Source organism: Vigna angularis, chromosome 4 (genome assembly GCF_016808095.1).
Source record: "Vigna angularis cultivar LongXiaoDou No.4 chromosome 4, ASM1680809v1, whole genome shotgun sequence".
Lineage (NCBI taxonomy): Eukaryota > Viridiplantae > Streptophyta > Magnoliopsida > Fabales > Fabaceae > Vigna > Vigna angularis.
This window is the reverse complement of record NC_068973.1, coordinates 3,277,167-3,301,893: the sequence shown is the minus strand read 5'-3', so window position 1 is coordinate 3,301,893 and position 24,727 is coordinate 3,277,167. Positions and strand designations below refer to the sequence as shown.

At 34.4% G+C, this 24,727-nt stretch overlaps 2 protein-coding genes and 1 long non-coding RNA gene across 15 annotated transcripts; 2 read left to right on the top strand and 1 right to left on the bottom strand.

The window, feature by feature from the left end:
• Positions 1-1,259: 1,259 nt before the first annotated feature.
• LOC108331385 (uncharacterized) lies at positions 1,260-3,870 on the bottom strand. The gene is made up of 3 exons (XR_001832378.2): positions 3,640-3,870; positions 3,423-3,495; positions 1,260-1,541 (listed from the first exon to the last, which is right to left on the bottom strand). It is a non-coding gene; the product is annotated as an uncharacterized LOC108331385 (long non-coding RNA).
• Positions 3,871-5,322: 1,452 nt separating this feature from the next.
• Positions 5,323-14,810, top strand: LOC108331407 (receptor-like serine/threonine-protein kinase ALE2). 13 transcript variants are annotated; one of them, XM_017566060.2, is made up of 21 exons: positions 5,323-5,778; positions 5,897-5,993; positions 7,035-7,160; positions 7,285-7,410; positions 7,488-7,724; positions 7,810-7,938; positions 8,063-8,188; positions 8,306-8,416; positions 8,519-8,656; positions 8,856-8,942; positions 9,733-9,861; positions 9,986-10,114; positions 10,759-10,923; positions 11,020-11,091; positions 11,200-11,292; positions 11,402-11,509; positions 11,637-12,008; positions 12,087-12,380; positions 12,536-12,925; positions 13,017-13,260; positions 13,583-14,810. In XM_017566060.2, exons 2-21 carry the CDS (start codon positions 5,912-5,914, stop codon positions 14,229-14,231), a joined length of 3,807 nt encoding a protein of 1,268 aa, XP_017421549.1. In that variant the 5' UTR covers positions 5,323-5,778; positions 5,897-5,911; the 3' UTR covers positions 14,232-14,810. The 13 variants fall into 13 exon arrangements, with proteins under 13 accessions (XP_017421549.1, XP_017421551.1, XP_052732166.1 ...); XM_052876208.1 differs by having other exon boundaries at positions 5,685-5,778; positions 5,942-5,993; XM_017566062.2 differs by having other exon boundaries at positions 5,323-5,993; positions 7,059-7,160.
• Positions 14,811-18,301: 3,491 nt separating this feature from the next.
• LOC108331409 (WD-40 repeat-containing protein MSI4) lies at positions 18,302-24,523 on the top strand. Its single transcript, XM_017566069.2, has 15 exons — positions 18,302-18,665; positions 18,752-18,815; positions 19,021-19,107; positions 19,344-19,406; positions 19,647-19,712; positions 19,790-19,864; positions 20,916-20,991; positions 21,081-21,276; positions 21,710-21,791; positions 22,075-22,148; positions 22,280-22,391; positions 22,490-22,564; positions 22,664-22,740; positions 23,559-23,658; positions 24,237-24,523. The coding sequence occupies exons 1-15, from the start codon at positions 18,409-18,411 to the stop codon at positions 24,342-24,344; spliced, it is 1,512 nt and encodes a 503-aa protein (XP_017421558.1). The 5' UTR covers positions 18,302-18,408; the 3' UTR covers positions 24,345-24,523.
• Positions 24,524-24,727: the final 204 nt, after the last annotated feature.

Below are 24,727 nucleotides of genomic sequence, written 5' to 3'. Positions count from 1 at the left end.
TATAAAGAATAAATTCTACTATATTAGTATCTTTTTTTACCGTTGCTTTTCTTTTGAGAAAAAAAAAACAGAAAAAATCGAAATTGATTTGTGCAAAGGTGATGTTTGCATTTCTTTATAATTATGTATTTGATGTTATAATATTAAAAACACTAGTCTTACTTCAGTATTACTTCTATCCTATGGAGTTAAATTCATATATATGGTTTTAACTTATATTATTTTCACATAAATATTTAACAAAAAATTTCCAGTACCATATGTTTCAATATATATATATATATATATATATATATTCACTTCTTGTTTGTTATTTTTCATAGAATGCGATATAATTCATTTTTAACTTGTTGAATGCAAATAAATATGAATTGCATTGCTAAAATTCTGTCGTAACAGTTCTATAGTAAAAAAATCCGAGTTGGTCATAAAACAACATTAAGTGTAAAAGTAAAATAAAAAATTATATTTTCATTAATTCACTAAGTAACACTTTTTTAGTAAAAAAATATTTTTTTCTGAAATTCCAATCCAACACATTCCTAAATTTTAATAAGAAATGTAAAGTACTAGAAATTAAAATGGGATTTTAATTTAAACCGTTCAATTTATTCATTCACGCAAATTGAGTTTCAACAAATTTTTTGGTCTATTTCCATTTTCATATAATTCTTCTTCTATATGCATGCGTCTTTTTAATATTTCATATGACTCTATGTTGATTAATGATTATAACTATATGTCCTGATCGTCTCTGTGATGTGTCTATGTGTATATAGAACATCTTGTGGAGATAGAGGTGTTTTGGCTATGTTGAGTTGTCCTAAATGTGAAGGAAAGTAAATTTGTTGTCTTTATATATTGTTGTATGTTTTAATTATTAGAGTGTGATTTAAGCTTGAGCTATGAATTATTATTGATTGTGATATATATTGTTTCACTTGTTGAATCTGTTATGTATCAGTGATGTTGGCTTTTGAATTACGAGAAACATGTATCTGATTTGGTTAGCTAAAAGTACTCATGTGGGATTCTTTAATTGAGTAATATGGATCTACTTGAGTTAAAAACATGTTTTATGAATATATGATGTTCCTTTTGTATATTAGCTTACTTTTTCTTATATGTTTGTTATATGTTTGAATATCTCTTTTTGCAATGATCACCTTATTAGTGTGAATAAATGAATATATGTGACATCCCAAAATATATAGCAACGTATATATGTAGAATGCATCGATTATAATAATAGAAAGCAGTTAAGAGTACACAATAGATAGGATTAATGAGTACAGTTATCCAAGTCTGGCTGGGAAGTGTTAAAACTTAAGTACAAGTTCACAACTCTCCAAAATACAAGACTATTGAAATTTTAAAGAGACCTAAAAAAGTTTTCCAAAAGACGGATCATGATAAAATGAAGTCTAGAAGTCTTTCAAAATGAAGAGCTACTTAACATAAGAGCTAGTAGAAATCCTAAGCACTAGGTGCTGGGTCTTCCTCAACTTCCAAAGCTTGCTCCAAAGGTACATCATCACCTACTGCTCACATCCAAAGGATTGGATGATCATCGCAAGGGGAAAGCAAACACATGCAACACATACAAATGCAAGGGTGAGCTAGGTCTCAAACAATCATACAATTCCTTTTCAATCAATCTAGCATTTACCAGAATAATCCTTACACATATAAACACCTTAGTCAACATAAACATAAGCATTTATTTCATAAAACTCATCAAGACAAGCATCCTATCCTGTTAAGACTCCAGACACGTTCGGACATAGAATGTATGTAGAGCTGGGGCGGGTTGTGCACTTGTGATGGCCTCTACTGCTTTGCAAAGCCATTGCCGAGGGGTTCCACCCGACCATACACAAGGCTAGTCCGTTACCGCGGGATAGACCTCCAGTGATAGCGTCTACCCTAGGACCTCCCACTACTCCCACCACACGCGTCAATCCTCTCTAAGTGAGAATGAAAGACCGTTGGAGTGTTAGGGATAACCCCCCATATGGAAGCCTCTTACATTCATTCAATACACTAACCGATCCCACCGAGAGATCTTAATTTTCGATTAAATCCTACCATTTTAAATCTCATGATATTTCTTTTGGATCAACAATGTACATCATAAACCACTTATAACCATACACTTTCAACCAATCTGGATCACATGAAGATGCATTCATAAATTGTAACCGAAATATTTAAATAACATAACTTACTGGATGAGAGAAAACATAACAGAAAATATCACTGGACGAACACTATTTGGACGAACGCCAAAAGCCCTTGGGCGGACACTGTTTGGACGAACGTCCAAAACCCATTGGACGGACACTGTTTGAACGAACGTCAAAAGCACTTGGACGAACCCTATTTGGACGAACGTCAAAAGCACTTGGACGAGCACTGTTTGGACGAACGTCAAAAACACTTGGACGAACACTGTTTGGACGAACGTCAAAAGCACTTGGACGAACCCTATTTGTACGAACGTCAAAAGCACTTGGACGAACCCTATTTGGACGAACGTCAAAAGCACTTGGACGAACCCTATTTGGACGAACACTGTGGGATCAAACACTAGGTCGAACGCCTCCAATATGAACGCTCGCTACTACTTAAGGACGCTCGCTACTACTTATGGACGCTCGCTACTAATTCAACCCCTGACCGAACGCTAATTAAACCTTCAACTGACCGAACGCTACTCAGCACATGGCATGACCGAGCGTTCAACTACGACATGGACGAACGCTCAGTTTGCACATTCTGCAGAATTTAATTCTGCAGAATTCTCAGAATTCTGCAGACTGTATCAGAATCTCCCTTAACCATTTCTAACCACTTTTCTCAACTTCTTAGACTCTTAATTCTCGTTTAGACTTAATTACACTTATCCAAATGATTCTAAACATTTCTACTACCATTTTTTTAGTGATTAAAGTTCACTTTCAGCCCAAAACACTAACTTCCACAACTTAGGGACCCAAATTTGATTCTTACCACTTTGCACCTATCTTGACCAAATCAGTGACTCAAACAAGTCACAATACAGTGGGTGAAACTGTCCCCACAGTCTAAAAACATGACAAACCTCATTTGCTCAAAATCACTACCTCACTTCCTCTAAAAATGACCAAAAAGTGACCCTAAGACACTTGATTTTCCTTCCTATCAACACCACAACAAATTTTCCACACCAAAGCAGTTCCAACATACATAATTCATCACTCAAAATCATCCCAAACAGTTCATATCCATCAATCACCAAATTCACATAACACTCACACTTCCATACATGCATTTCAAGTTAGCAAAATCAAAATTATGCTTCCAACAACATCCCAATTTGAAAATCATCATGCATTCACGTCATACAACTAAATCGAAAAAGAAGAACTAGCTCCCCTTACCTCTAGTGTAGACAACCCAGCTCAAGTAGGAACCCTAGACCACTTGCTTGCACTTTCAAAATGTTAGAATCACCTATAAATCATCAATCGATGATAGAAAACGAATCTTAGCACCAAATAGAAACTAGATTATGGAAGAAAACGAAATGGGTTGCATGCAACAAGTTCAATCACATGCTTACAACCCTAAGGCACATGAGAAAGGGGTTTTTCTTACCGGTTCAGATTAGAGAAAATTGATCGACTAAGAGCAATACCCGCTACTTTGTGATCGTTGGGGCAGCACCTAATCGAGAATTTAATGGTTCAGTGTGAAGAATGGAAAGGGAGAAGACATAGGAGGAGGAGAGAGCTTGCAGGAAGATGAATGGTTTCTCAGACAAGAGGAAAGAGTTAAAAACCAATGTTTCCAAACTAATGAAATTTTATTTTAAAGTACTCAACCTCTCATCCTTTGCCACTTGTCATCCTCTTTTTGCTGACTCAAATCCAAGCCCTTACAATATACAAGTTGAAGGTTTTCTTTGAGAGATGATGAACCAATTGTTTAAGTCGTGGAACGATTGTAGATTTTATTATATATATTTTTGGTATAAAATCATAGTTAAAAACTAAAGATATAAAAGTCTTATATTATTATAGTTTTATCTTTTGGATAAGATTCGATATACTTTAAATAAATATATTTCTAAATATTTTTAATGAAATATTTTATTTTAGTAGTATGATTACATTAAAATTAAAATAAGAGGTTAAAAGGAATATGAAATTTTAATTAAAAATCATTTTGAGTTAAGTTTTTAAATCCACAACACTTAAATCTTAATATTTTATTTAAGAAACAAAATAATTGAATTCTTATTGGGCAAGAAGAAATGCCTCTCTCGAAAAAAACACTTTGTTTCATGTTCATCAATTACATAGCGATGCTTTTGTCTTTTTCTCAGTCTAAATTTTGTTCAACTTGTTTTCTCTTTCGGTTATTTTTCACATGCATCTGTCAAGAATGCGTAGTTTGGGGACAACAATTTATTGCTCTGATTCCCTTATCATCAGAACAGAAGCTTTCTTTATCATTAGAAAAAAAAGGTTTAGAAATGGAAACAGAACATACCACCTTTGTAACAGTTCATCAAATTAGTCCCAAAAAAGGTATAAAACTTGAATTTTTTTATGAAGGGTTGATGTTTTCTGTTTTAAAAAAAGTTACAATACATCACCCACAGAGGTTACTTAACGTTACAAGAACATTAGTAATAATAACGATTTGATTTAAAACTGTACTCTTTACCAGATCAAAGCCCTTAATTTCAACTGGGGTGCTGGATAAAAGCCTAGGGACAAATAGTTAGGCAATAATCAAGTTGAAAAAGTCAGAGAATGGTGCAGCATGAACTGCCATTAGAGATGACAAAAAGAAAACTCATACTGCTAGATAGAAAGTTCATAATCAACCTAGATAAATTCGTATCAATGGATAAAAAAATGATGTGTAGAGATGAATTAGTCCCTTCTTACAGCAAAACCATGTGACTGAAATTCTGGCCTTAAAAGTCTGATGCAGAAGCATGTGTTGGACACTGGATCCTGTACTTTTTCCCTAAACAAGAAGCAATTTAAAATTGATCATAGCATTATAACTTCATTGGTGACCATTTATTGGGTGTGGCAGAAGTCAATTAAGCATTAATTAATACGAGATCATGTGGGGGAGATTCAAGAGGGATCGGAACAAGATTTTGCCACATGGCACACCTTATTACTCAATAAATCACTTTCTGAAGATGGCCACCAAGAGCTGCCCAAAGGGAAGAGGAAAAGCAACTAGGCAACCTCCATTGAACTGAAATCAAAGAAAAGTTTGGTAATTATCCTCTGTTGACAACAACGCATAAATCTGACTTTCCCACTGAAAATTAGCAGACAAAAAATTAACTACACATTTTATTAATACAAAAAATAAGACTCTTGTGTTCTGTTTTTGAACCTGTCTGTCCCACCCCAACTGCCTCTCTCTCTCTCTCTCTCTCTCTCTCTGAGAAGGGGTCTGTTACTTTTTCCTTTCTTGAGGTTCCTTGAAGTGTGTGTGGATTGTGGAATACACAAAGTGCTTATTTTTATTGCTTTGCATCAATTTTATACTTGATCTAGTTACCAACTCCAGTGGATAGAGTTTTAACCTTTTACTTTCTAATCTCTTCTACCCCTGCCATGGAAGACTCTCTGTTCTGTTTCTCACAATTCATGAGCTCAACCTGTTCTCAAGACGCACTTCTTCTGGCACTTGCCCTTTTCACCAAAGACTCTTCTGGCTTCTTCCATAACCTTCCTTCTCATTGCTTTGGTGTCACTATATGTGGGTCTTCTTCAATTTAACCTCTAGTTGTTCTTGCTTCAAGTAATAAGCTTCCAAAGCTGTAGTTTTATTTTTCTCCTATTTATTGTCCTGTTGCTCTGTTGACTCACTTCTGAAGAGGTTATATTTGGAGATGGGGGTGATCTTGGCTCTGATTCTGCAGCTGTTGAAGCTCTGCGTCATTGGCTTTGTTGTGGCATTCCAAGGATCTCAAGGTACGTTCTTTGTTCTCAGAACTCTTTGTTGAAGTTACTGTCTTCTTCAGAAATTTTAGCCTGAGTTTGTTATAGATTATGACACACTTATGCTTTGGTTAGAAGTACGTGATCTTGATTAGTATACATGTTTTTAAAATTGTTATAAGAGTATCTATTTAAACCTTTATACTCAGAGATAGGATAAGCAAAGCAGGCATTTGATGTCCTATTTCTGTTGTACTCTTGCATTGCCTACAAAATCTTATCTTGGTTTGAATATATTAAACAAAAGGCAAGTTTCTAATGGTTTTATAACCCTTGGTTACACCCTTCGTTGTTGCTGTGAGCCTGTCTTACTAGAATAAAAATACATTGGCTGCTTACAACAGATTCAGCTGATATATAGTTAATGGTTCTTTCTGTCTGTGATCATTGCTTCATAACAGGAGTTATCATTTGCTAAGCATAAAAATAGATGCATATAGGATTTACTGGCTTAAGAAAATCGTAGCTTGTAATTTACAGAATATTTAAAGTCAGAGGGTTTCTTGTAGTGAAGCTACTTTTGGCATATTGATTGATTTCTTACCCTCACCGTGATCATTTTAAAATCGTGGAGGTTCATCTAGTGAAGGTACTTTTAACGTGTGCATTGATTTCTTAGTTCCATTTAAATGCTCATTATGAGAAGCTAGTGTTGTTCCTTAAGAATCTAATGGCCTTCAACATTTAAATTTGTAGGGGCCGAAATTTGATTTCGGAACTCTTCCATCTCTCAATTGAACTACAATCCTTCATTTTTATTTCAAAATTAGTTTTCCTAATACACACAGAGTACAAACTAGCCTGAAAAACAAGACAGAAGAGAAATACCAAGATTCCAAATGTTAAATTTTTCATCAAGATATAACTGATGTGAGGCCAAACCCTGAACCCTGACTAATGAACATAAGTCATCAGATTTGATAATTTTAATCCTGCTGATAGAAAAGAAAGTTGATATTTTTTTCTTTTCTCCCATGGAACTTTTGGCTTTCGATTGATAATATGTTCTTCTAGGGTCTATTATATCCCCATCTCCAGCATTCCTTCCAGTCAGTCATCCTAGTGGTGAAGCACCTGCTCCTATCCATCTTGGACTGCCATGGGGAAGCAGTCCACCAAGATCACCTTCAGATCCTAATGGTATACCTAATCTAATCTAAAATCAAATCTAACAATATCATACAAAATGAATTTGAATTTTAAGCCTTTTGAACTCTCCCTATTAGCTTATTCTGGTATCTAATACTTCTTTTCCTTCTTCCAGGGTTTTTTATATCCCCATCTCCAAAAACCATATATGTGAATCCTTCCCCCAGTGAAGCACCTGGTTTTATACACCCAAAAGAACCATGGAGAACCATTGCACCAAGCCTTCAAGAAGTACCGAATGGTAATCTCAGTCCTTTAGTCCACCAGATTAATTATATTGCGATTATCTGACCAGAAACTTGGGTTTTCACCATCCAGGGCCATTTTTATTACCACCTCCTAAATCAGCTCCAACTCCCGAGAAGACAAGAGAATCTGAACCATCCATATCTCCTAGTCCTGGTGCAAGCACCATTACATCAACATCACCACCGTATAATGGTGCTCTTGGACCATCAACTGCAGAAAGGAATGTTTCACCATCCATACAACTAAGTCCACCTCAAAGCAAAACACCTGCTTTTAGTCCTCCTGTTTTCACACCAATTGCTCCAGGTACATGACCGAGAAATTTGTTTTCTGGGGGAAACTTCCCATTAAGAATAACCCAAATTCAACTCTTTTATCACTTCTTCAACAGCTCCCATTGCAGTACCTTCAGGGAATTTGACAAAAACCTCACCAGTCAGCCAACCAACTGAACATGGAAGTTTGCCTCCTAAGACTGATGAGAGGAATACGAGTCACAAGCCTGAGCCAGCTTTTCCAGGTGTGTGATAAAAAGTCTTGTCATGTAGTTGCTATTCTGAATGATGGTTTTTCCATTTCATCATATCCAACTTCCAGTTGGTATTGACCTAAAAATATGCTTTTCTATTGAATACTTGGAACAGCCGTAGTTCCAATACCTTCTACACAGTTGCCCAAATATTCACCAGTAAGCCAGCCAAGTGAAAATGGAAGTTTGCCTCATAGAGATGATGCAAATAATGGTCACATCCCCGAGCCAATTTCACCAGGCATGTGATGAAAGTAAAAAAGTTGTCTCCTGATTTCTTCTTAAATTTCTTTTTTTTATTAACAACTTGTAGTTGGTATTAAGCCAAAAGTCTGTTTTCCTAATGCATTTCCAACAGCCCCTTTAGTATTCAGTTTTCCTGAACATCCACCAGTGAGTCAGCCAACCGAACATGGAAGTTGGCCTCCATCTGTTCCCAGAGGTCACACATTGGAGCCAGTTTCACACGGTAATTGTATTTGAGGGTTTATAATTGTTTTTATTTTCTTTCATTGCCAATTTTCAGTTGATACTGAGTTAAAGTATTTGATTCCATGACCATTTTTAACAGCCCCAGTTGCACAACCCCCTACAAATTTGCCAAAAAATTCGTCTGTTAGTCAACCAACTCATGGAAATTCCCTCCCTGATCTTCACAATGGAACTGCAAATAATGGTCACACTCACACCCCAGCACAAAAAATGTCACGTATGTTGTTTAATTTTATATAACTGTTGTGATTCTAAACTTCCTTTTTCATGAAAGCACAAAATATATTGCATCATCACACAGAAAATGGAAAATAACCAACAATATCCTTATTTTGATGAAAGAAGGTATAAATTAAAATATCTATATTCTCCCTTTTACTTGTATCATTAATTTTTCTTTTATTTTATCCCTGCAGCATCAGTTGCACCATCAAGTCCATTTCCAGTAGATCCACCATTAGTCCACCCAGTCATACCAGCAGCTTCTCCATCCAAATCACCAGGTGCAAATTTTGAGAAAGGATTTTGTACCATTACCCCCCCTCCCCTGGTTGATTTTGTTGTTTTATTTCCAAATACATTACAGTTGTTCTTTTCTGTTAAAGATTTAATATTTTCGTTTCCACATCTATAGTCTTTCTACTCTTCGAATGATGAAGGTTTAAAACCAATCTTATGTACAATGTGCATTTTTTTGTTGAATTACAATAGTTATTGATGTCCCACGAATTATATCTCTATCTCCTTTTAACCTCACATGACAAGGAGTTATGAAGTGAGGATTGGATTATGTACCTGAAAAATTGAATTGAGATAAAAAAAAGAATGTGACTGATACGTAATGTTTAGTTTACTTGCCTAATCTTTGCAACATGCAAAGTGGAAAAATAAGCAATAAGCAATATGGCCTAAGTGGTGCTTATAAGGTTTAGTCTGTCCTTATTTTACAAGTCAGATTTGTAAGATTGACCTAGATCGTAAACCTAAATTCCAAATGTTAAAGATTATCAACATTGTGATTTATATCTTCTAAGGTGAGACAAAGGGTGCATCCACATTAAGGGTGGACTCTCCCTTGCTTTCTCGCTTCACACACCTCAATCCCAAGGAGCTAAAACCACAAAGTTGCTAAATATGAAAAAGAATATGCAATCACTGAGATAAATTTAGTTACAACTATTAGCATATATCTTTACAATGGAGCATCTTTTACCACATTGGAATACAATAATTTCTTCAGCGTTGTTAGTTCTATTGTGCATTAGTTTAATTAGCACAAAAAATTTGCTGCAGCACCTATTGTCTCTCCTGCATTGACTCCTTCCAGAAGCTTTAGTTGGAAAAAAGGTGGAGAACCAGTTTCTGCACCAGTGTACAAAACACCAAAGCCACTACCGGCTATAGTACATTCCCCTACTCAAGGTATATGATAACATTAAACTATTTTTGATGAGTCACATTCTTCTAGAGGATTGCCTGTTCTACTTACAGGATCAATCCTTCTTCAACTGATGGAAATTTAATTAGCACTAAACATTTGATGCAGCACCGGTTGTCTCTCCAGCATTAACACCTTCTAGAAGCTTCAATTGGAAAAGAGGTGGAGAACCAGTTTCTGCTCCTCCATACAAAACACCAAAGCCGCTACCCGCTATAGTACATTCCCCTACTCAAGGTATACAGTAATATTAAACTGCTTTTTATGAGTTTCCATTTCTTAACTAGAGGATTGCTCATTGTACTAACAGCCTGAATAAAAACAAGATTACCCTAACAATTCTGTCAAAAACCTACTCTTCCAAAAACCTTAGCTGGTTAAAGACCAAGAAAGACTTTATTCTAAACGCTTTCCTTCACACGAGTTCATTTGGCTTAAAAGTGGACATTGAACATTAACGTTTTATCATGAATTGAAATTCTATTTATTTCATATTCAATGGTAATGGCAAAGTTTTGAACTCAAGAACTCTTTGTCATAGAGACTCCAATATCATGTGAAAAAACAACCCTCATTAAAGTGGGCAAAGGAGCACATGAATGATTTTTTAAGTCTAATAAATACAGAGTTGACATAAAGCTTGAATTCTAATGGAAATGTAATTTTACCTTTTTTAAAATTATCTTATCAGCATTCTTTTTTATCATCTCCAATTATTTACTATCTAAACCTAAAGCTTTAGAAGATGGAAAACAATACAGAAAACAAGGAATGTAATTTTAATTATTAAAATACACACTAAACCAATATATTTATGTACGCATACTGAGTTAACTTTATTATTTTCTTTTATGCCGTGGTTCCTCCTTCTGCACATGTAGCAAGGCAATTTCACTATGCTCCTGAACCATCTCCTAACAAAGATTACCCTCCTGCATCTTCACCTTCAACCACATTCTATAAGCATCACCACACAAGGAACACAATCAGAAGCCCTGCTCCTGCATCATCATATTCAGTTTCTCCTTCCACTTTAAAACACCAAGGTTTGTTTTATTAATCAATCAATATAATTGTTTCACACAAATTCCGAAATTCACTACAATTGAATATATTACTTTTTGCTTGGTTATTTTATGTAGATGAACCAATTCCTCCCTCACGGTTGCCAGCAAGTAGGCAAAGACAACATGCTCCATCACCATTGAACACAGGTACATAAAAAGTTTTGGTGAGCTTATAACATGTTTCTTCTGTTAGACTGATAAATAAATAAATAAAGAAATAACAGGAAATTTAATCACTGAAACTTTTGTTCACAGAAGGTTCAACAGTTTCCCCGTTTCAGTCACCAGTAAGCCAGATTTCACCAGCTCCTTCTCCATCCTTCAAAATACTCCCTCATTCAACCAAAAGTAAGAAAGACTAAACTTGTATACTCATTGCATACATTTTAGAAGTCTGGTCTTTTCAGTACCATCTACTTATCCTTTTGCATCCATTGATTGTGTTTATTATTGCAAGTTCCAATTCATCCTCCCGAGGTATCTCCTTTTCGGCCTTCTTCCAAGAGCCCTAAGAAGCCGATCCTACCTCGTAATCAAGCACTACCACCGCCACCTCCCAATGAAGGTTAGTTAATAGTTAAGGTTTTATTTGTTTCCTCTCTAGTAAAAGAGTTATTTCTGCTAGTGTACGATCTTTTTGCCTAGTGTCTTCATCAAACTGAAAAATAAATGTCTCTTCTTCATTTTTTTAGATTGTATAACACTGGTTTGCTCAGATCCTTATACAAGTACTCCACCTGGTGCACCTTGCAAATGTGTGTGGCCCATGAAAGTCGGTCTTTGCCTTAGTGTTTCTTTGTATACTTTCTTCCCTTTGGTTTCGGAGTTTGCTTCTGAAATTGCCATTGGGGTTTTCATGAAGCAAAGTCAAGTTCGCATTATGGGAGCTGATGCAGCAAACATGCAACCTGATAAAACTATTGTATTCATTGATTTGGTACCACTTGGGGAAAATTTTGATAACACTACAGCCTTTTTAGCTTCTGAGAGATTTTGGCATAAACAGGTTGCTATAAAGACTTCTTACTTTGGTGATTATGACGTATTATATGTGAGCTATCCAGGTATATTTAAATTTTGAATGTCTTGTACCCTCTTCCTGACTTTTCTTGTTAGAAATTTATGTGGCTCTTTCAATATAGGTTTGCCTCCATCTCCTCCTTTACCTCCTTCAAGCATTACAATTGTTGATGGCGGTCCATATTCTGGCGGTGGCAATAACAGTAGGACCATAAAGCCCCTTGGGGTTGACATATCAAAGAGGCAGCATAAAGGTGGAATTAGCAAGGGCATGATTGCTGTTATTTCTCTCTCAGTTTTTCTAGTAGTTGTTTTATGCTTTGCTGCTGCTTGGGCCTTGTTCAAGTTCAGAGATCATTCAAGTAAACTGGCATCAACCCCACATGTTCTGTCTCCTCCACTTACCAAAGCTCCAGGTAATACAATAGTAGTGTCTTGAAATCTGGTCAAGTAGTGCATTTTTCATGTTATAAACGTTGTCTTGGTTGATCATTTAAAAAAAAGAAGAGAGAAAAGGTGTATAAACGCTGTATTTTTTTCCTATTAAGAAAAAACAATACAAATTTCACAGGTGCTGCTGGATCAGCAGTTGGAGGCAGGCTTGCTTCAGCTTCAACATCATTCCGGTCTAGCATTGCTGCTTATGCAGGATCTGCTAAGACTTTCAGCATGAATGACATTGAGAAAGCCACAGATAATTTCCATGACTCCAGAGTACTTGGAGAAGGTGGCTTTGGGCGTGTTTATAGTGGTGTACTAGAAGATGGGACAAAAGTGGCAGTCAAGGTTCTGAAAAGAGAGGATCATCATGGTGACCGTGAATTCCTATCTGAAGTAGAGATGCTTAGCCGGCTTCACCATAGAAACTTGGTTAAATTGATTGGTATTTGCGCAGAGGTCAGCTTCCGGTGCCTGGTTTATGAACTCATTCCAAATGGCAGTGTGGAATCCCATTTACATGGTACTTAACTAGCTTAGTCTCAAATACCATTCCAATAATTAAGTTCTTTAAGTTAATGATTTTTCTTACATTTGATCTTGTTCTTTGGTAGGGATGGACAAGAAAAATAGCCCCCTTGATTGGAGTGCTCGGATAAAGATAGCACTTGGCTCTGCTCGTGGACTGGCTTATCTGCATGAAGATTCAAGTCCTCATGTCATACATAGGGACTTCAAGTCTAGTAATATCTTGCTGGAAGATGATTTTACTCCAAAAGTATCTGATTTTGGATTAGCCCGAACAGCAGCTGATGAGGAGAACAGACACATATCAACACGTGTAATGGGAACTTTTGGGTAACAGACTTCTTTCTTTCCTTCTTTTCTTTGGATATGTTTATGTACAAGTTACCTCCTCATATTAGTACCTCTTAAGTTTATCTTATCACTTACTTAATAAATTTGTGTGGGTTTATTGATTAGATACTTTAAAACTAGAACCCTATCAATTTAGTCAAATGAAGTAATTTCTTAACCATGTCTAAGAACATTTGCTTCTGTAGCCATTTGCTTTTTAACCACGTCCAATTATTGGTTGAAAACTATTTTAATTATTTGCTGTTATACTATTATGCATTCCCTAAATAAATTTTCTTTCATATTTGAAAAACAATTTCAGTTATGTGGCTCCGGAGTATGCAATGACCGGCCACCTTCTTGTGAAGAGTGATGTTTACAGCTACGGTGTTGTCCTCCTTGAGCTCTTGACAGGAAGAAAACCAGTAGACATGTCACGACCGCCCGGTCAAGAGAATCTCGTTGCATGGGCTCGTCCATTGCTCTCAAGCGAAGAAGGAGTGGAAGCAATAACAGATCCATCTCTGGGACCTGATGTGCCTTCTGATAGTGTGGCTAAAGTTGCAGCCATTGCTTCTATGTGTGTACAACCAGAGGTTTCAGACCGTCCTTTTATGGGTGAGGTTGTTCAGGCTTTAAAACTAGTGTGCAATGAATGTGACGAGGCAAGAGAAACAGGCTCAAGTTCTACCTCGGTTGATTTCAGTCATTCTAGACAAGTATCAGATAATTTTCAAGGCCAATCCTCAGCCACCAATTATGATTCTGGAGTTGATATTGAAAATAGGCTGTTGGCATCAGAGTTATTCAGCTCATCATCCGCAAGATATGGAAAGCGAGTGTCAGGATCATTTAGAAGGCATTCTTATTCAGGTCCTCTTAGTACTGGAAGAAGCAAACGGTTATGGCAGATAATTAGAAAGCTTTCTGGTGGTAGTGTCAGTGAACATGGAACTATGTTCAAGTTATGACCAGGGTTCAATTGAGCCAAATTGCAATTTTTGAACTTGCTATGTGCATACTACTTCTCTTATCTCCTTCACTTTGTTAATGTGCAGTTCTGAACTCTGCTAGAGGCATTGCTCTTCTCTGCCTAAGCCCTTTGAAGTTTGACAAGAGAATACAATCAACTTGTAAAGTGGTGTTGACATGTTTCTCTGCTAACCTGCAAAACCATGTGTACGTAACTATACTAACTCTTTGAAGAGAGCAAGCAATGCAAATCTAGCTTGAAAATAGAAGATGACTGAAGATGGCCTTTACTAAGACCCAATGGCAATGCAATGCAACATACAAAGTGTAGTCTTTGCAGTTGCAGCATCAGGAATATAATGTTGAATGTATTTAGAGGAGGAGATCAATGAAATATAGTTCATGTATTCCGAAGATATGATTCTAGAAATTCGGTTCCAGAAATTTGATTCTGAAAATATAATTCTGAATAGCTTATTCTGGAAATTTTCCGAAAAATATATTCCGGAAGTCATTTTTTTGAGATGGTAAAATGATCATTGATGAGGTGTGCGTGAAGAAATTGATGGGTGCAGGAAGTAAAATCTCTTATTTGGGTGTATAGACTTGTCCATGTGCTAGGGCGTTTGTTTTCTGCACTTCACTGATTACTTTTTGCACCATTCAAAATGACTTGTAGAAACGCGGAGTTAGAGTGAAGAGTGTCAGAGAAAAACTCAAAATGTCCAACTTATTGATTGTTTCATAAATTTAGGTTTTTGTGTTTCACACCAAAACTTGGTTTCATGTTCATCATCTTTATTGTCACACCTCTCTTTTCATCGTACCTCTGCTTGTCATTGTGTTTTGTTGTTGTTATTCTTGTTTGGTCTTGAGTTCTCACCTTGTGTTCTATTATCGTTGTGGCATAACATCATTTCACCTGTCTGAAATGTTTGGGGTCATGTTACGTTACCTCCTCCTCATGCATTTTTGACTTCTTTTTCATGTAAGGTTTTGGATTAGGGTGTCACATTTTGTGGCTTAATTTAATTATGGATTTATTATGATTTGGCTTCATTGTTGGGTTATGTTTATATACAAGTTTTAAGATGTATGAAAGTAATTCAAATTCTATTGATGTTAATGTTGTTATATCTCACTTTCACCTAGAAGTAAAAAGGTTGTAGAAAATAGGATAATATAAGGTGGAAATATAGAATAAATGTTTTAGTTAATGGGAAAAATGTGAGCTGTAATTATTGTTTGAAGATATTTAATGGAAGAATTTATATATTCAAACATCATCATGCTAGTAGTAGATATGACACTCCTAGAAGAATTAAAGTATTAATGATGAAAGTTGTAAAAGAGGATTTATAGGCCTTTTGCATGCAGCTCTCTATTTACCTTAATTCCCATTTGAATTATGAATTAATTCTTATAAATGATGATCTTAAGGTGAAATGGATTGTATAAATGAATGAAAAAAATTAGTTAATGGTGTTGTAAAAAGGAAAAAAAAAAGAATCAAATTTAAGGACTTTCACAGTGACAAAAGATATTTAAAAAAAATGAAAGGATTATAGAAAAGTTATGCTTATTAGAAAATGGTGGGTGATAATGTTTAAGTATGGAACTCTTTAAAATAAAGAAGTTTTGCTAAGTTTTGAGTTTGACTTATAGAATTTATGAGTATGATTCGAGCTCATTTAAAATAACAATTCAAGTTTATGAAGTTATTTAAAAATTTTAATTTTCTTTTTTTTTGGTTTATATACTTACTAATATATCATGTGATGTATAACTTTAAATTAAAAAAATATATACAAATTAGAAGAATGTTTCTCTCCCACTTAATTATATTAAGTTGAATAATGAACAAGGAGAAAAATAATGTTCAGATTGAATAAAGTTAAGATGAAAATGACTATGTTAACTACAACAAGTTTAAATTATCAAATTCTATATATACTTTATCTTATAATATAGTTTTTTATGTCAATTTTGGTGCAAAATTTTCATCTAGAGAAAGATATTGAAAATAATTTCATCAAAGAATTTGAATAAGAAGACATATAATCTTAATCATATTTGTGTTTTTCAGTTATTTAAAAAATAATATATTGTTGGTGTACTGTATAAACATATTTGCTTCAATATTATGGAACTGATCATGAATGTGTATTTTGTTTTATTAAATTTCCATATGAAATAAACTCTTACCAAATTATGAATTAAGATTGCAAACCTCTTAGTATATATAAACTCTTGAATATGACAATCTTAAATATGATTGGATTAATTCACACTCTAATCAATTCCACATAGATTTTCTATAGAATTTTTTTCCTTCTTTCTATCAAAATAGATTATACAAAACAACACCTCAACAAATAATCACAATTAGATTGACAATTTATGTTATGTCAATCAATTTTTTATAGATTATATATATATATATATATATATATATATATATATATATATATATATATATATATATATAAAAGAAAATGTAAAATATCATCTCACTCTACTAATTACTTTTTTTTTCACTCCAAAGTATTTGCAACTTACAAGAAAAAGTATTCTCTTTCATATAAATATGAAAAACATTTTACATTTAAATTTGTATTTTGTCACTATAGGGTTGGATCATTTTTGTTTCTTGCTCTTACTACAAATATTAGATCAATACATTTCACTCAAACTTTAGAGAGTGACAAAAACTAGCCATATGTGTAGTGATGTGGATGAATTAGATTAAAATAAAACATAGAGATTGGTTTACCATAAGTAATATCAAACATAAGAAACAAAAACCGACTGAGTATGAAAATAATATAACTTTTACTTCTATGGTTAAAGCTACTTGATTGGAATGTGGATATTAATGGCTGTCTTTTACTTTAAGTGGATTTAATCTTAATGGTTTTGATGGTATATGACATGATTAATTAGGATGTGAATATCATTCTGATTATGAAAGACTTTCTAAGTGGTGACAATAATGTTGGATTATTAGACCATAATTTGAATAGTAAGATGATTTTGACAAGTTTGCACAAATTTATAATGTAATATTAATTTTTGTACACATTATTACATTTATTTCTCTTCATATTTTAATTTATAAAGTACATAAATTATTTTCTATTTATGTCAAATTGGTTTTATGTATTTAACTGTTATAATATCTATTCAAAGTAATATAATTATAACATAATTCACTTAGTATAAAATTAATTAATTTAAATTATACTATTTTGAAGAAAGTATTTTCATATGTTATAATTTCTACTTTTACTAGCATTTTATTTTATAATGAATTTTCATTTTAATTCTACTCTCTTATTAACTTCAATTTATATTTATAAAAAATATTTTTCACATTATTATTGATTGCACAAAATAATTGATTATTTTGCAAGTTGATACACAAACGTAGATAATATAAATAAAATAAATTTTTAAAATCCAATCTCATTTCATTGGTACTTTAGTCATTTTATTAATATATTATTTAAAATTTTTTATTTTATTTCATTAACTAAATTATTTTCGATTTTTCGTTTATTTTTCTTAATTTTTTATTCTCTTTAGTTTTTTATTTTCTTTTCAACTTTCTTCTTTTTCCTTCTTAAATCCAAACATATAACATTAAGATTAACATTTTTTCTTTCAATCTTTTGTAAACAATTTTACTTTTAAATTTCTAAAATAATTAAATTTGATCTATGCGTCATATTTAATGTAGAATGCAAATGGTAAGTTTCATACATATTAAATTACTGGGATTTCAATTCTCAATGAAATAAAATATCTAGGACCAAACATTCCCACAATTACTTTTCTAACCAAACCCAAAAATATACATTAATGTTTTTCTATATCCAAATTACTCAAATTCAAGTTTATTCATGTCCATCTCCACTAATTTATTTAAGAAAAATGTATAAAAAAATGTACAAAATATAACCCTTACTCTAAATTATAATTCTTTATTAAATAATAATGACTAAAATAAGAAAAATCAATTTTACCAAATATTTTATTTATTTATTTACAGAAATAAAATAAAACTGTGTGAGATTGGAGCTTAATACTTTTATTTTTGACTTGTAGGTGTGCAACAGAAAGAGAGCAGAGAGACAGAACAGTGAGAGTTTGTAAGGAAGAAGAGTGAGAACTGAGATGGAGACTCCTCCTCAGCAAGGTGTGGTGAAGAAGAAGGAGACAAGAGGTCGAAAACCTAAGCCAAAGGACGACAAGAGAGATGAACATTCCAAGACAAAGGAAGGGAGAAAAACGCAGCAATATCAGCAGCAACAACAGCAGCAGCAGCAACAACCTTCCGTCGATGAGAAATACACGCAATGGAAGTCTCTCGTCCCTGTCCTCTATGACTGGCTTGCTAACCACAACCTCGTTTGGCCCTCTCTCTCTTGCCGGTAACCCTCTCTAGGGTTTTCACTTTTTTTCCCTTTCTTGATCTTCAAAATCTAATTTTTTTTTAATGCTAATTTTGGGTTTTCAGGTGGGGTCCTCAGCTTGAACAAGCCACTTACAAGAATCGTCAGCGGCTCTATCTCTCCGAACAGGCAAACTCTTATTTTATAAATTAAAAATTGACCCTTTTTGATTTTTTGAGTGATGGGAGTTGGTTTTGTTGTGTCCTTACTGTGTTAGTGAAATGGGTCTGTTGAGTTTTGTGGCTGGTTGCTATGTAGGGGAGGAAGAGTGTTTTTTGTTTTATTTTTCTTTTTGTGAAAAAATGATTTTTGTTTTTTTGTTTTTGTCGAGAAGACTGATGGTAGCGTGCCAAATACTCTGGTGATTGCGAATTGCGAGGTTGTGAAGCCTAGGGTTGCGGCTGCAGAGCACATTTCACAGGTGAATTGTTGTTTTATGATTGTGGATGCTATGTTTCTTCTCCGAGGTTTTCAGTTTGATTTGTGACTGTGGTAAGGTTGTTGTGTCTTTATGGTTGCCATTGGGACCACTTTTGTCCACAGTTTAAGACTACTATACATGATCACACTTGTCTGAAGCCTTGTTCATGTTTTAATGATTACTTTGGTGTTTGAAATTTGATTAAGCTGATAGAAATGTTTGTCTACCCCTTTTAGTTTAATGAAGAGGCACGGTCCCCGTTTGTGAAGAAGTTCAAGACCATCATACATCCTGGCGAGGTATACTCATTGTTTACAGTGATGGGCTGGTTAAAGATTGGATGCATTGTTTACATTGATGGGCTGGTTAAAGATTGGATGCTGTTGAAACACGTGTGAACAATGAAGAAGGGATAATAATTGTTCCCTAATCTGCCTTGGTCTTTTTAATGCTACCCATCATCAATGATATATGTATTTTGGATCGCATTCCATCTTTTTGATGATCAGAGTAAGATCTGATATGGATTTATTTTGTAGGTGAACAGAATTAGGGAATTACCACAAAATTCCAAGATAGTGGCAACACATACAGATAGCCCTGATGTAAGAACTTTACTTTACAGTTTACATTTTGCTTTGATATTTCTGGTTCCTTATATATATAACTCTTTCAATATCAGGTCCTTGTCTGGGATGTTGAGAATCAACCTAACCGTCATGCTGTCCTTGGAGCTACAAACTCTCGGCCTGATTTGGTATTACTCAGCTTTAATATTGCTTAAATACTTCCAACTAAACAAGATTAATCTATTTTGGAATGTGAGAAAAATGAAGCAGATAAATACTCCTATCTATTTGTTTTGTGAGAAACATGACCTTTCTTATTTATGTGTAGCATCTTCTGATGTGAGTCAGATTATGCTTCAGTTTCATTTGATTACTGTATTGATTAACTTTTTTTTTAGTTATATTAGGATATAACTTCATTGAACAGAAAATAGTGGTAACATTATTGAGGCTAGGACAGACCCTGAGTGCAGAGATTTGTGTTCCACAAATATGATCTGACATGTATGTGATGCTTCAGTTCTTTGAAAGTCACGAGACATGATACTTTTGTGGCTATACTGAATATAAGAGTGGGTGTAGCATTGTAGGGGCTAGAGCAGGTCATAGGTGCGAAGTCCTATGATTCAAAGACATGATCTGATATGTGCATTTGATGTGGATATTCTTGAAAGTAAGGGAGAGGGAACATTTTTATGACGCATATATAGATATGCATAAATACTTTATGGAACACAATAATTATATAATTGGAATTCATAAAGTCCAAATTAAAATTTATATAATATTCTGCTTTTATGAAAATACAATAAACAAACTAGTCAATCCAGGATGGCATGGTCTGTGTGCGCATCCTTATGTGTCTCACTGGTGCTAACATCTACGGGTTTGTTGCCTTGTAATAGGCTGAGATGAATCAATTCAGTTTCCTCTTAATAAAAGTGACTTGAATATCGATGATATTCCCATTTATTGGTATCAGATATAAGTATCCACTATCCCACACCTATATTTGATGTGAAGACCTAGGAGAATGCATCATGCATCCATGCTTCTTAGGTAAAAACATGAAAATTCAAATAAGCAAGACGAAATTTGCCCCTCCACTTTGAAGTATGTTATGTGGCCACCAGCTTTAGTACCCTTGAATTATCTATTATACACGAAACTTCTAATGCATCATATTGTTATTTGGCATGGTTGCTGGCTCCTGATATTTACGTATAATCTCGGTTGCAGATATTGACTGGACACCAAGACAATGCAGAATTTGCTCTTGCTATGTGTCCAACTGAGCCCTATGTTCTTTCAGGAGGTTAACTATTAAAGAATTAGGTTATTAAATTCCTGCTTATTTCTTGATGTAGTAATTCTATATCTGAAAGTAAAAACTTACACTTGCAGGAAAGGACAAAACGGTGGTATTGTGGAGTATTGAGGACCATATAACATCTGCTGCCACAGGTGGATCAATTATCAAGCCAAACTCTAAATCTGGAGAAGCCAATGATAAAGCTGCTGAAAGCCCTTCTGTCGGGCCACGAGGTATCTACTGTGGGCATGAGGATACTGTTGAAGATGTGACTTTCTGTCCATCCAGGTAACTTGCCTACTTTTTACTGCGTAGCTTCTGCTGTGCTTCACGATAAATGCCCACTTGAGAAAATAAAGGAATTATACCATGTTCTCTTCCAAACAAAAGAAGAGAACAATGCCTTTTCTCTTTATTTCCTTTCCTTCCATTTTCTTTTTGTACACTTTCTCTCTGCAGCCAAACAAAGCATTAGGGTGATGTCTAGGGTGGGTGTCCTCTGTTTTTCCTCATCAACTCCTTATCGTTTACTATTAACTAATGTATAGCTATACCTTTTATTTTATTTTATTTTGAGGGTGCGGGGGATTGTTCTATATTATCATTTTTAAATTTCTGTTTGAGGGATCTAGTGTGTTTGTACTTATAGTAGCAGCATAAACTAAATACCATATTTGATTAATAACCTTACTCTCCTGACATAATTGTGATCATGCTGAAGTGCACAGGAGTTCTGTAGTGTTGGAGATGATTCTTGTCTCATCTTATGGGATGCACGTGTTGGGTCTAGCCCTGTGGTTAAGGTATTGCTTTATACTCCAATCATTTATTTAAATTTGTTTTCATTTATTATTATTATTTTTATTGTTATTTTATTTAAGTACGTGTTTTATTGCAGATTTAATTTTTTTGTCAAAAGAACATTTTTTTTCCTTTTATATTTTAGTTTATTCCAAAGATATTGGATTAGGAGTATGCAATAATAACATTGAGGTTATAAGAACCCTTGTACACAATATCTTTTGTATGGTATCTTTTTGTTTTTTTTTTTAAATTGTTTTTCCTCTTCCATGAATTTGGTAACAGGTTGAAAAAGCTCATAATGCTGATCTTCACTGTGTTGATTGGAATCCACATGATGATAATCTGATTCTTACTGGGTATGTTTTCCTGTTTTACAGTTCTCATTGTCATTAATTTTGCTTTGACATGTAAACTACCTTTTTGATCTTATATGTACAAATTGATGAAGATTCACATCCCTATTTGACTTGTCCCCATTTATCTACAGGTCAGCAGATAATTCTGTTCGCATGTTTGATCGTCGCAATCTCACCACTAACGGAGTTGGGTCGCCCATCCATAAATTTGAGGGTCACAAAGCTGCTGTTCTTTGTGTTCAGGTAATTTTGGACATACTTTTTTGTTTAAGAAGAATAATTCTTCATTTATATTGTTATTGCGCTATAATATATGAGAATCACTGTTTGTTTTTATTCAGTGGTCTCCAGACAAATCATCTGTATTTGGAAGTTCAGCTGAGGATGGTCTCTTGAACATTTGGGACTATGAGAAGGTGCAATCTCAGTGTTTAGCTATTTTCTTGCCCCAAAAATAATATTTGGTGTCAAGTGCTCATGATGTCTCTTGTTTTTTTTTTCCTGCAATAATGTAGGTTGGTAAAAAGATAGAGCGATCTGGAAAATCAATAAGTGCTCCTCCAGGGTTGTTTTTCCAACATGCTGGTCATAGGTATAAAACTTGTTTTTCTGGTACCAGTAGCTATTTTTTTTTTGGTTATTCCAATCATATAATTGTAATCAACCTTTATTATTTATCTTTTTAGCCAAGGCCAAAAGCAACATTTTTCATATTTGAACATCTTGTTTTATTCGTTGTCTGATGTTGCTTCACAGTTTCTTATGTTACATTATCTTTAGTTTTTCTTTGATGCTTATGTCGCCGATTCCCTATTATCAATGCTTTCCTGTCATTCTCCATGACATCTTTTGGTAAAAACTTTGACGAAATGCTGGATATCTGATAGTAACCTCCATAGTTAGTTACATAATTGGAGAAATAATGTTGCCTACGAATAAGAAAAAAGGTTGAGAGGGAGATTGAGGGTAGTTTTATCTATGATTTGCAAGGAGAGTCCAGATCTCTCAAAATCCTGCAAGTGATCTGTTCACTTTTTCTGTTAATCGAAGTTTTTCTCTCTAATTCTAAGCCAGATTGTATCAATATCAAACATAAATTTGTGTAAGGGGTTTTTCTTTGATAATACTGTCAGCTATGGTCTATCGGTTGCAAGCTTGCGATATCAATTCTTCAGGACTTCTGTAGTTACTGATATTCATAAGATTAGTTATCCTTGGAATTCTTGTTATCCTCTGGCAGCTTTCTTTTGACTGTTTCTATTTTAAATTTTTCATTACATATTTTGGTAATCCTGTCAAATAATACTCTGAATTTGTTCTTTTTTTTGTTCAAAATATTTATTTAACACCTCTCACCCCCAGTCTGGCTTACTTTTGTTTGTAACGTATAAACTTTGTTATTATATGCAGAGATAAAGTAGTCGATTTTCATTGGAATGCATTTGATCCATGGACAATTGTTAGCGTCTCTGATGACTGTGAAAGTACTGGTGGAGGGGGCACATTGCAGGTATGAAAAACACTTTTCAACTAACGTAATATAGGTCATAGAAAATGGCTATTTGTGTCATTTTATATAGTTGAAGATTTTTGCTTTTGGAAACAAAGCAACTTGCTTGTGGCATGATCAAATTTATTACTATTTACGTCCCCAGTACCCTAAGAGCAACTCATCTCTCACCTCTTCCAAGAACTTCATACACAGTAACTTGCATTCCTGGTATTTCTGCTCGTTTGTGGCATTTGTCTTTTTAATTGGATAGTGGATGTGAGGATATGCTCATGGTAGAGCAGATTCAGGACTGGCATGGGTGAGACTGCGACAAGACTGTTCCCTTCTCCTTTATTGGGCACAATGGGGATTTGTTGAGTATGCATTTTGCAGCTCAAGTTTTCTTTGCCATTTTTGACTTTTGTTTATTTTTTAATGTGAATGATTCTCACGTTCCAATTCAAAGGCCAGAGCAGGTTGTGTTTAGTTAGACTCATTATTGAACTGGCTAGCCGTTCTGGTATTTCAAGTTTAGTAAGTAGTAATGAGTTTGTTTTAATGATTGCCTGTCTGATCCATCAAACTGATTTGTGTAGATATGGCGCATGAGTGATTTGATCTACAGACCAGAAGAAGAGGTTTTAGCGGAGCTGGAGAAATTCAAATCTCATGTGGTGGCATGCGCTTCCAAGTCTGAAAAATGAGCAAAAAGAGTTCAGTTATTCTTGCTGTTGTATAACTCAATCTTTATTTGTGATTCATGTTTCTGAGCATTTTAAAAACCACCCACATGGGATTGGAGTAGGGAAACTTAGATTAACATAGAACTGACAAGTGTTTGTGGTGTAGTATTCCTTAAATTTTACTGTTTCTGTTCATGATCCTTCTCGTGTTGTGCACACTGTTCAATCCTCCAACCACTGAACCGATTATGCATTCTTAATCCATGAACCTGTGAAGTTAAGTTGGTTGGCAAATCGGTTGCTTTTATGTTTGGTGTGTGCAGCCATAGCTAGATGATGGTATTTTAGATTCTGAAAATAGATTTTGCAATTATTATACAAATATCACAAACCTTTTCACTCGA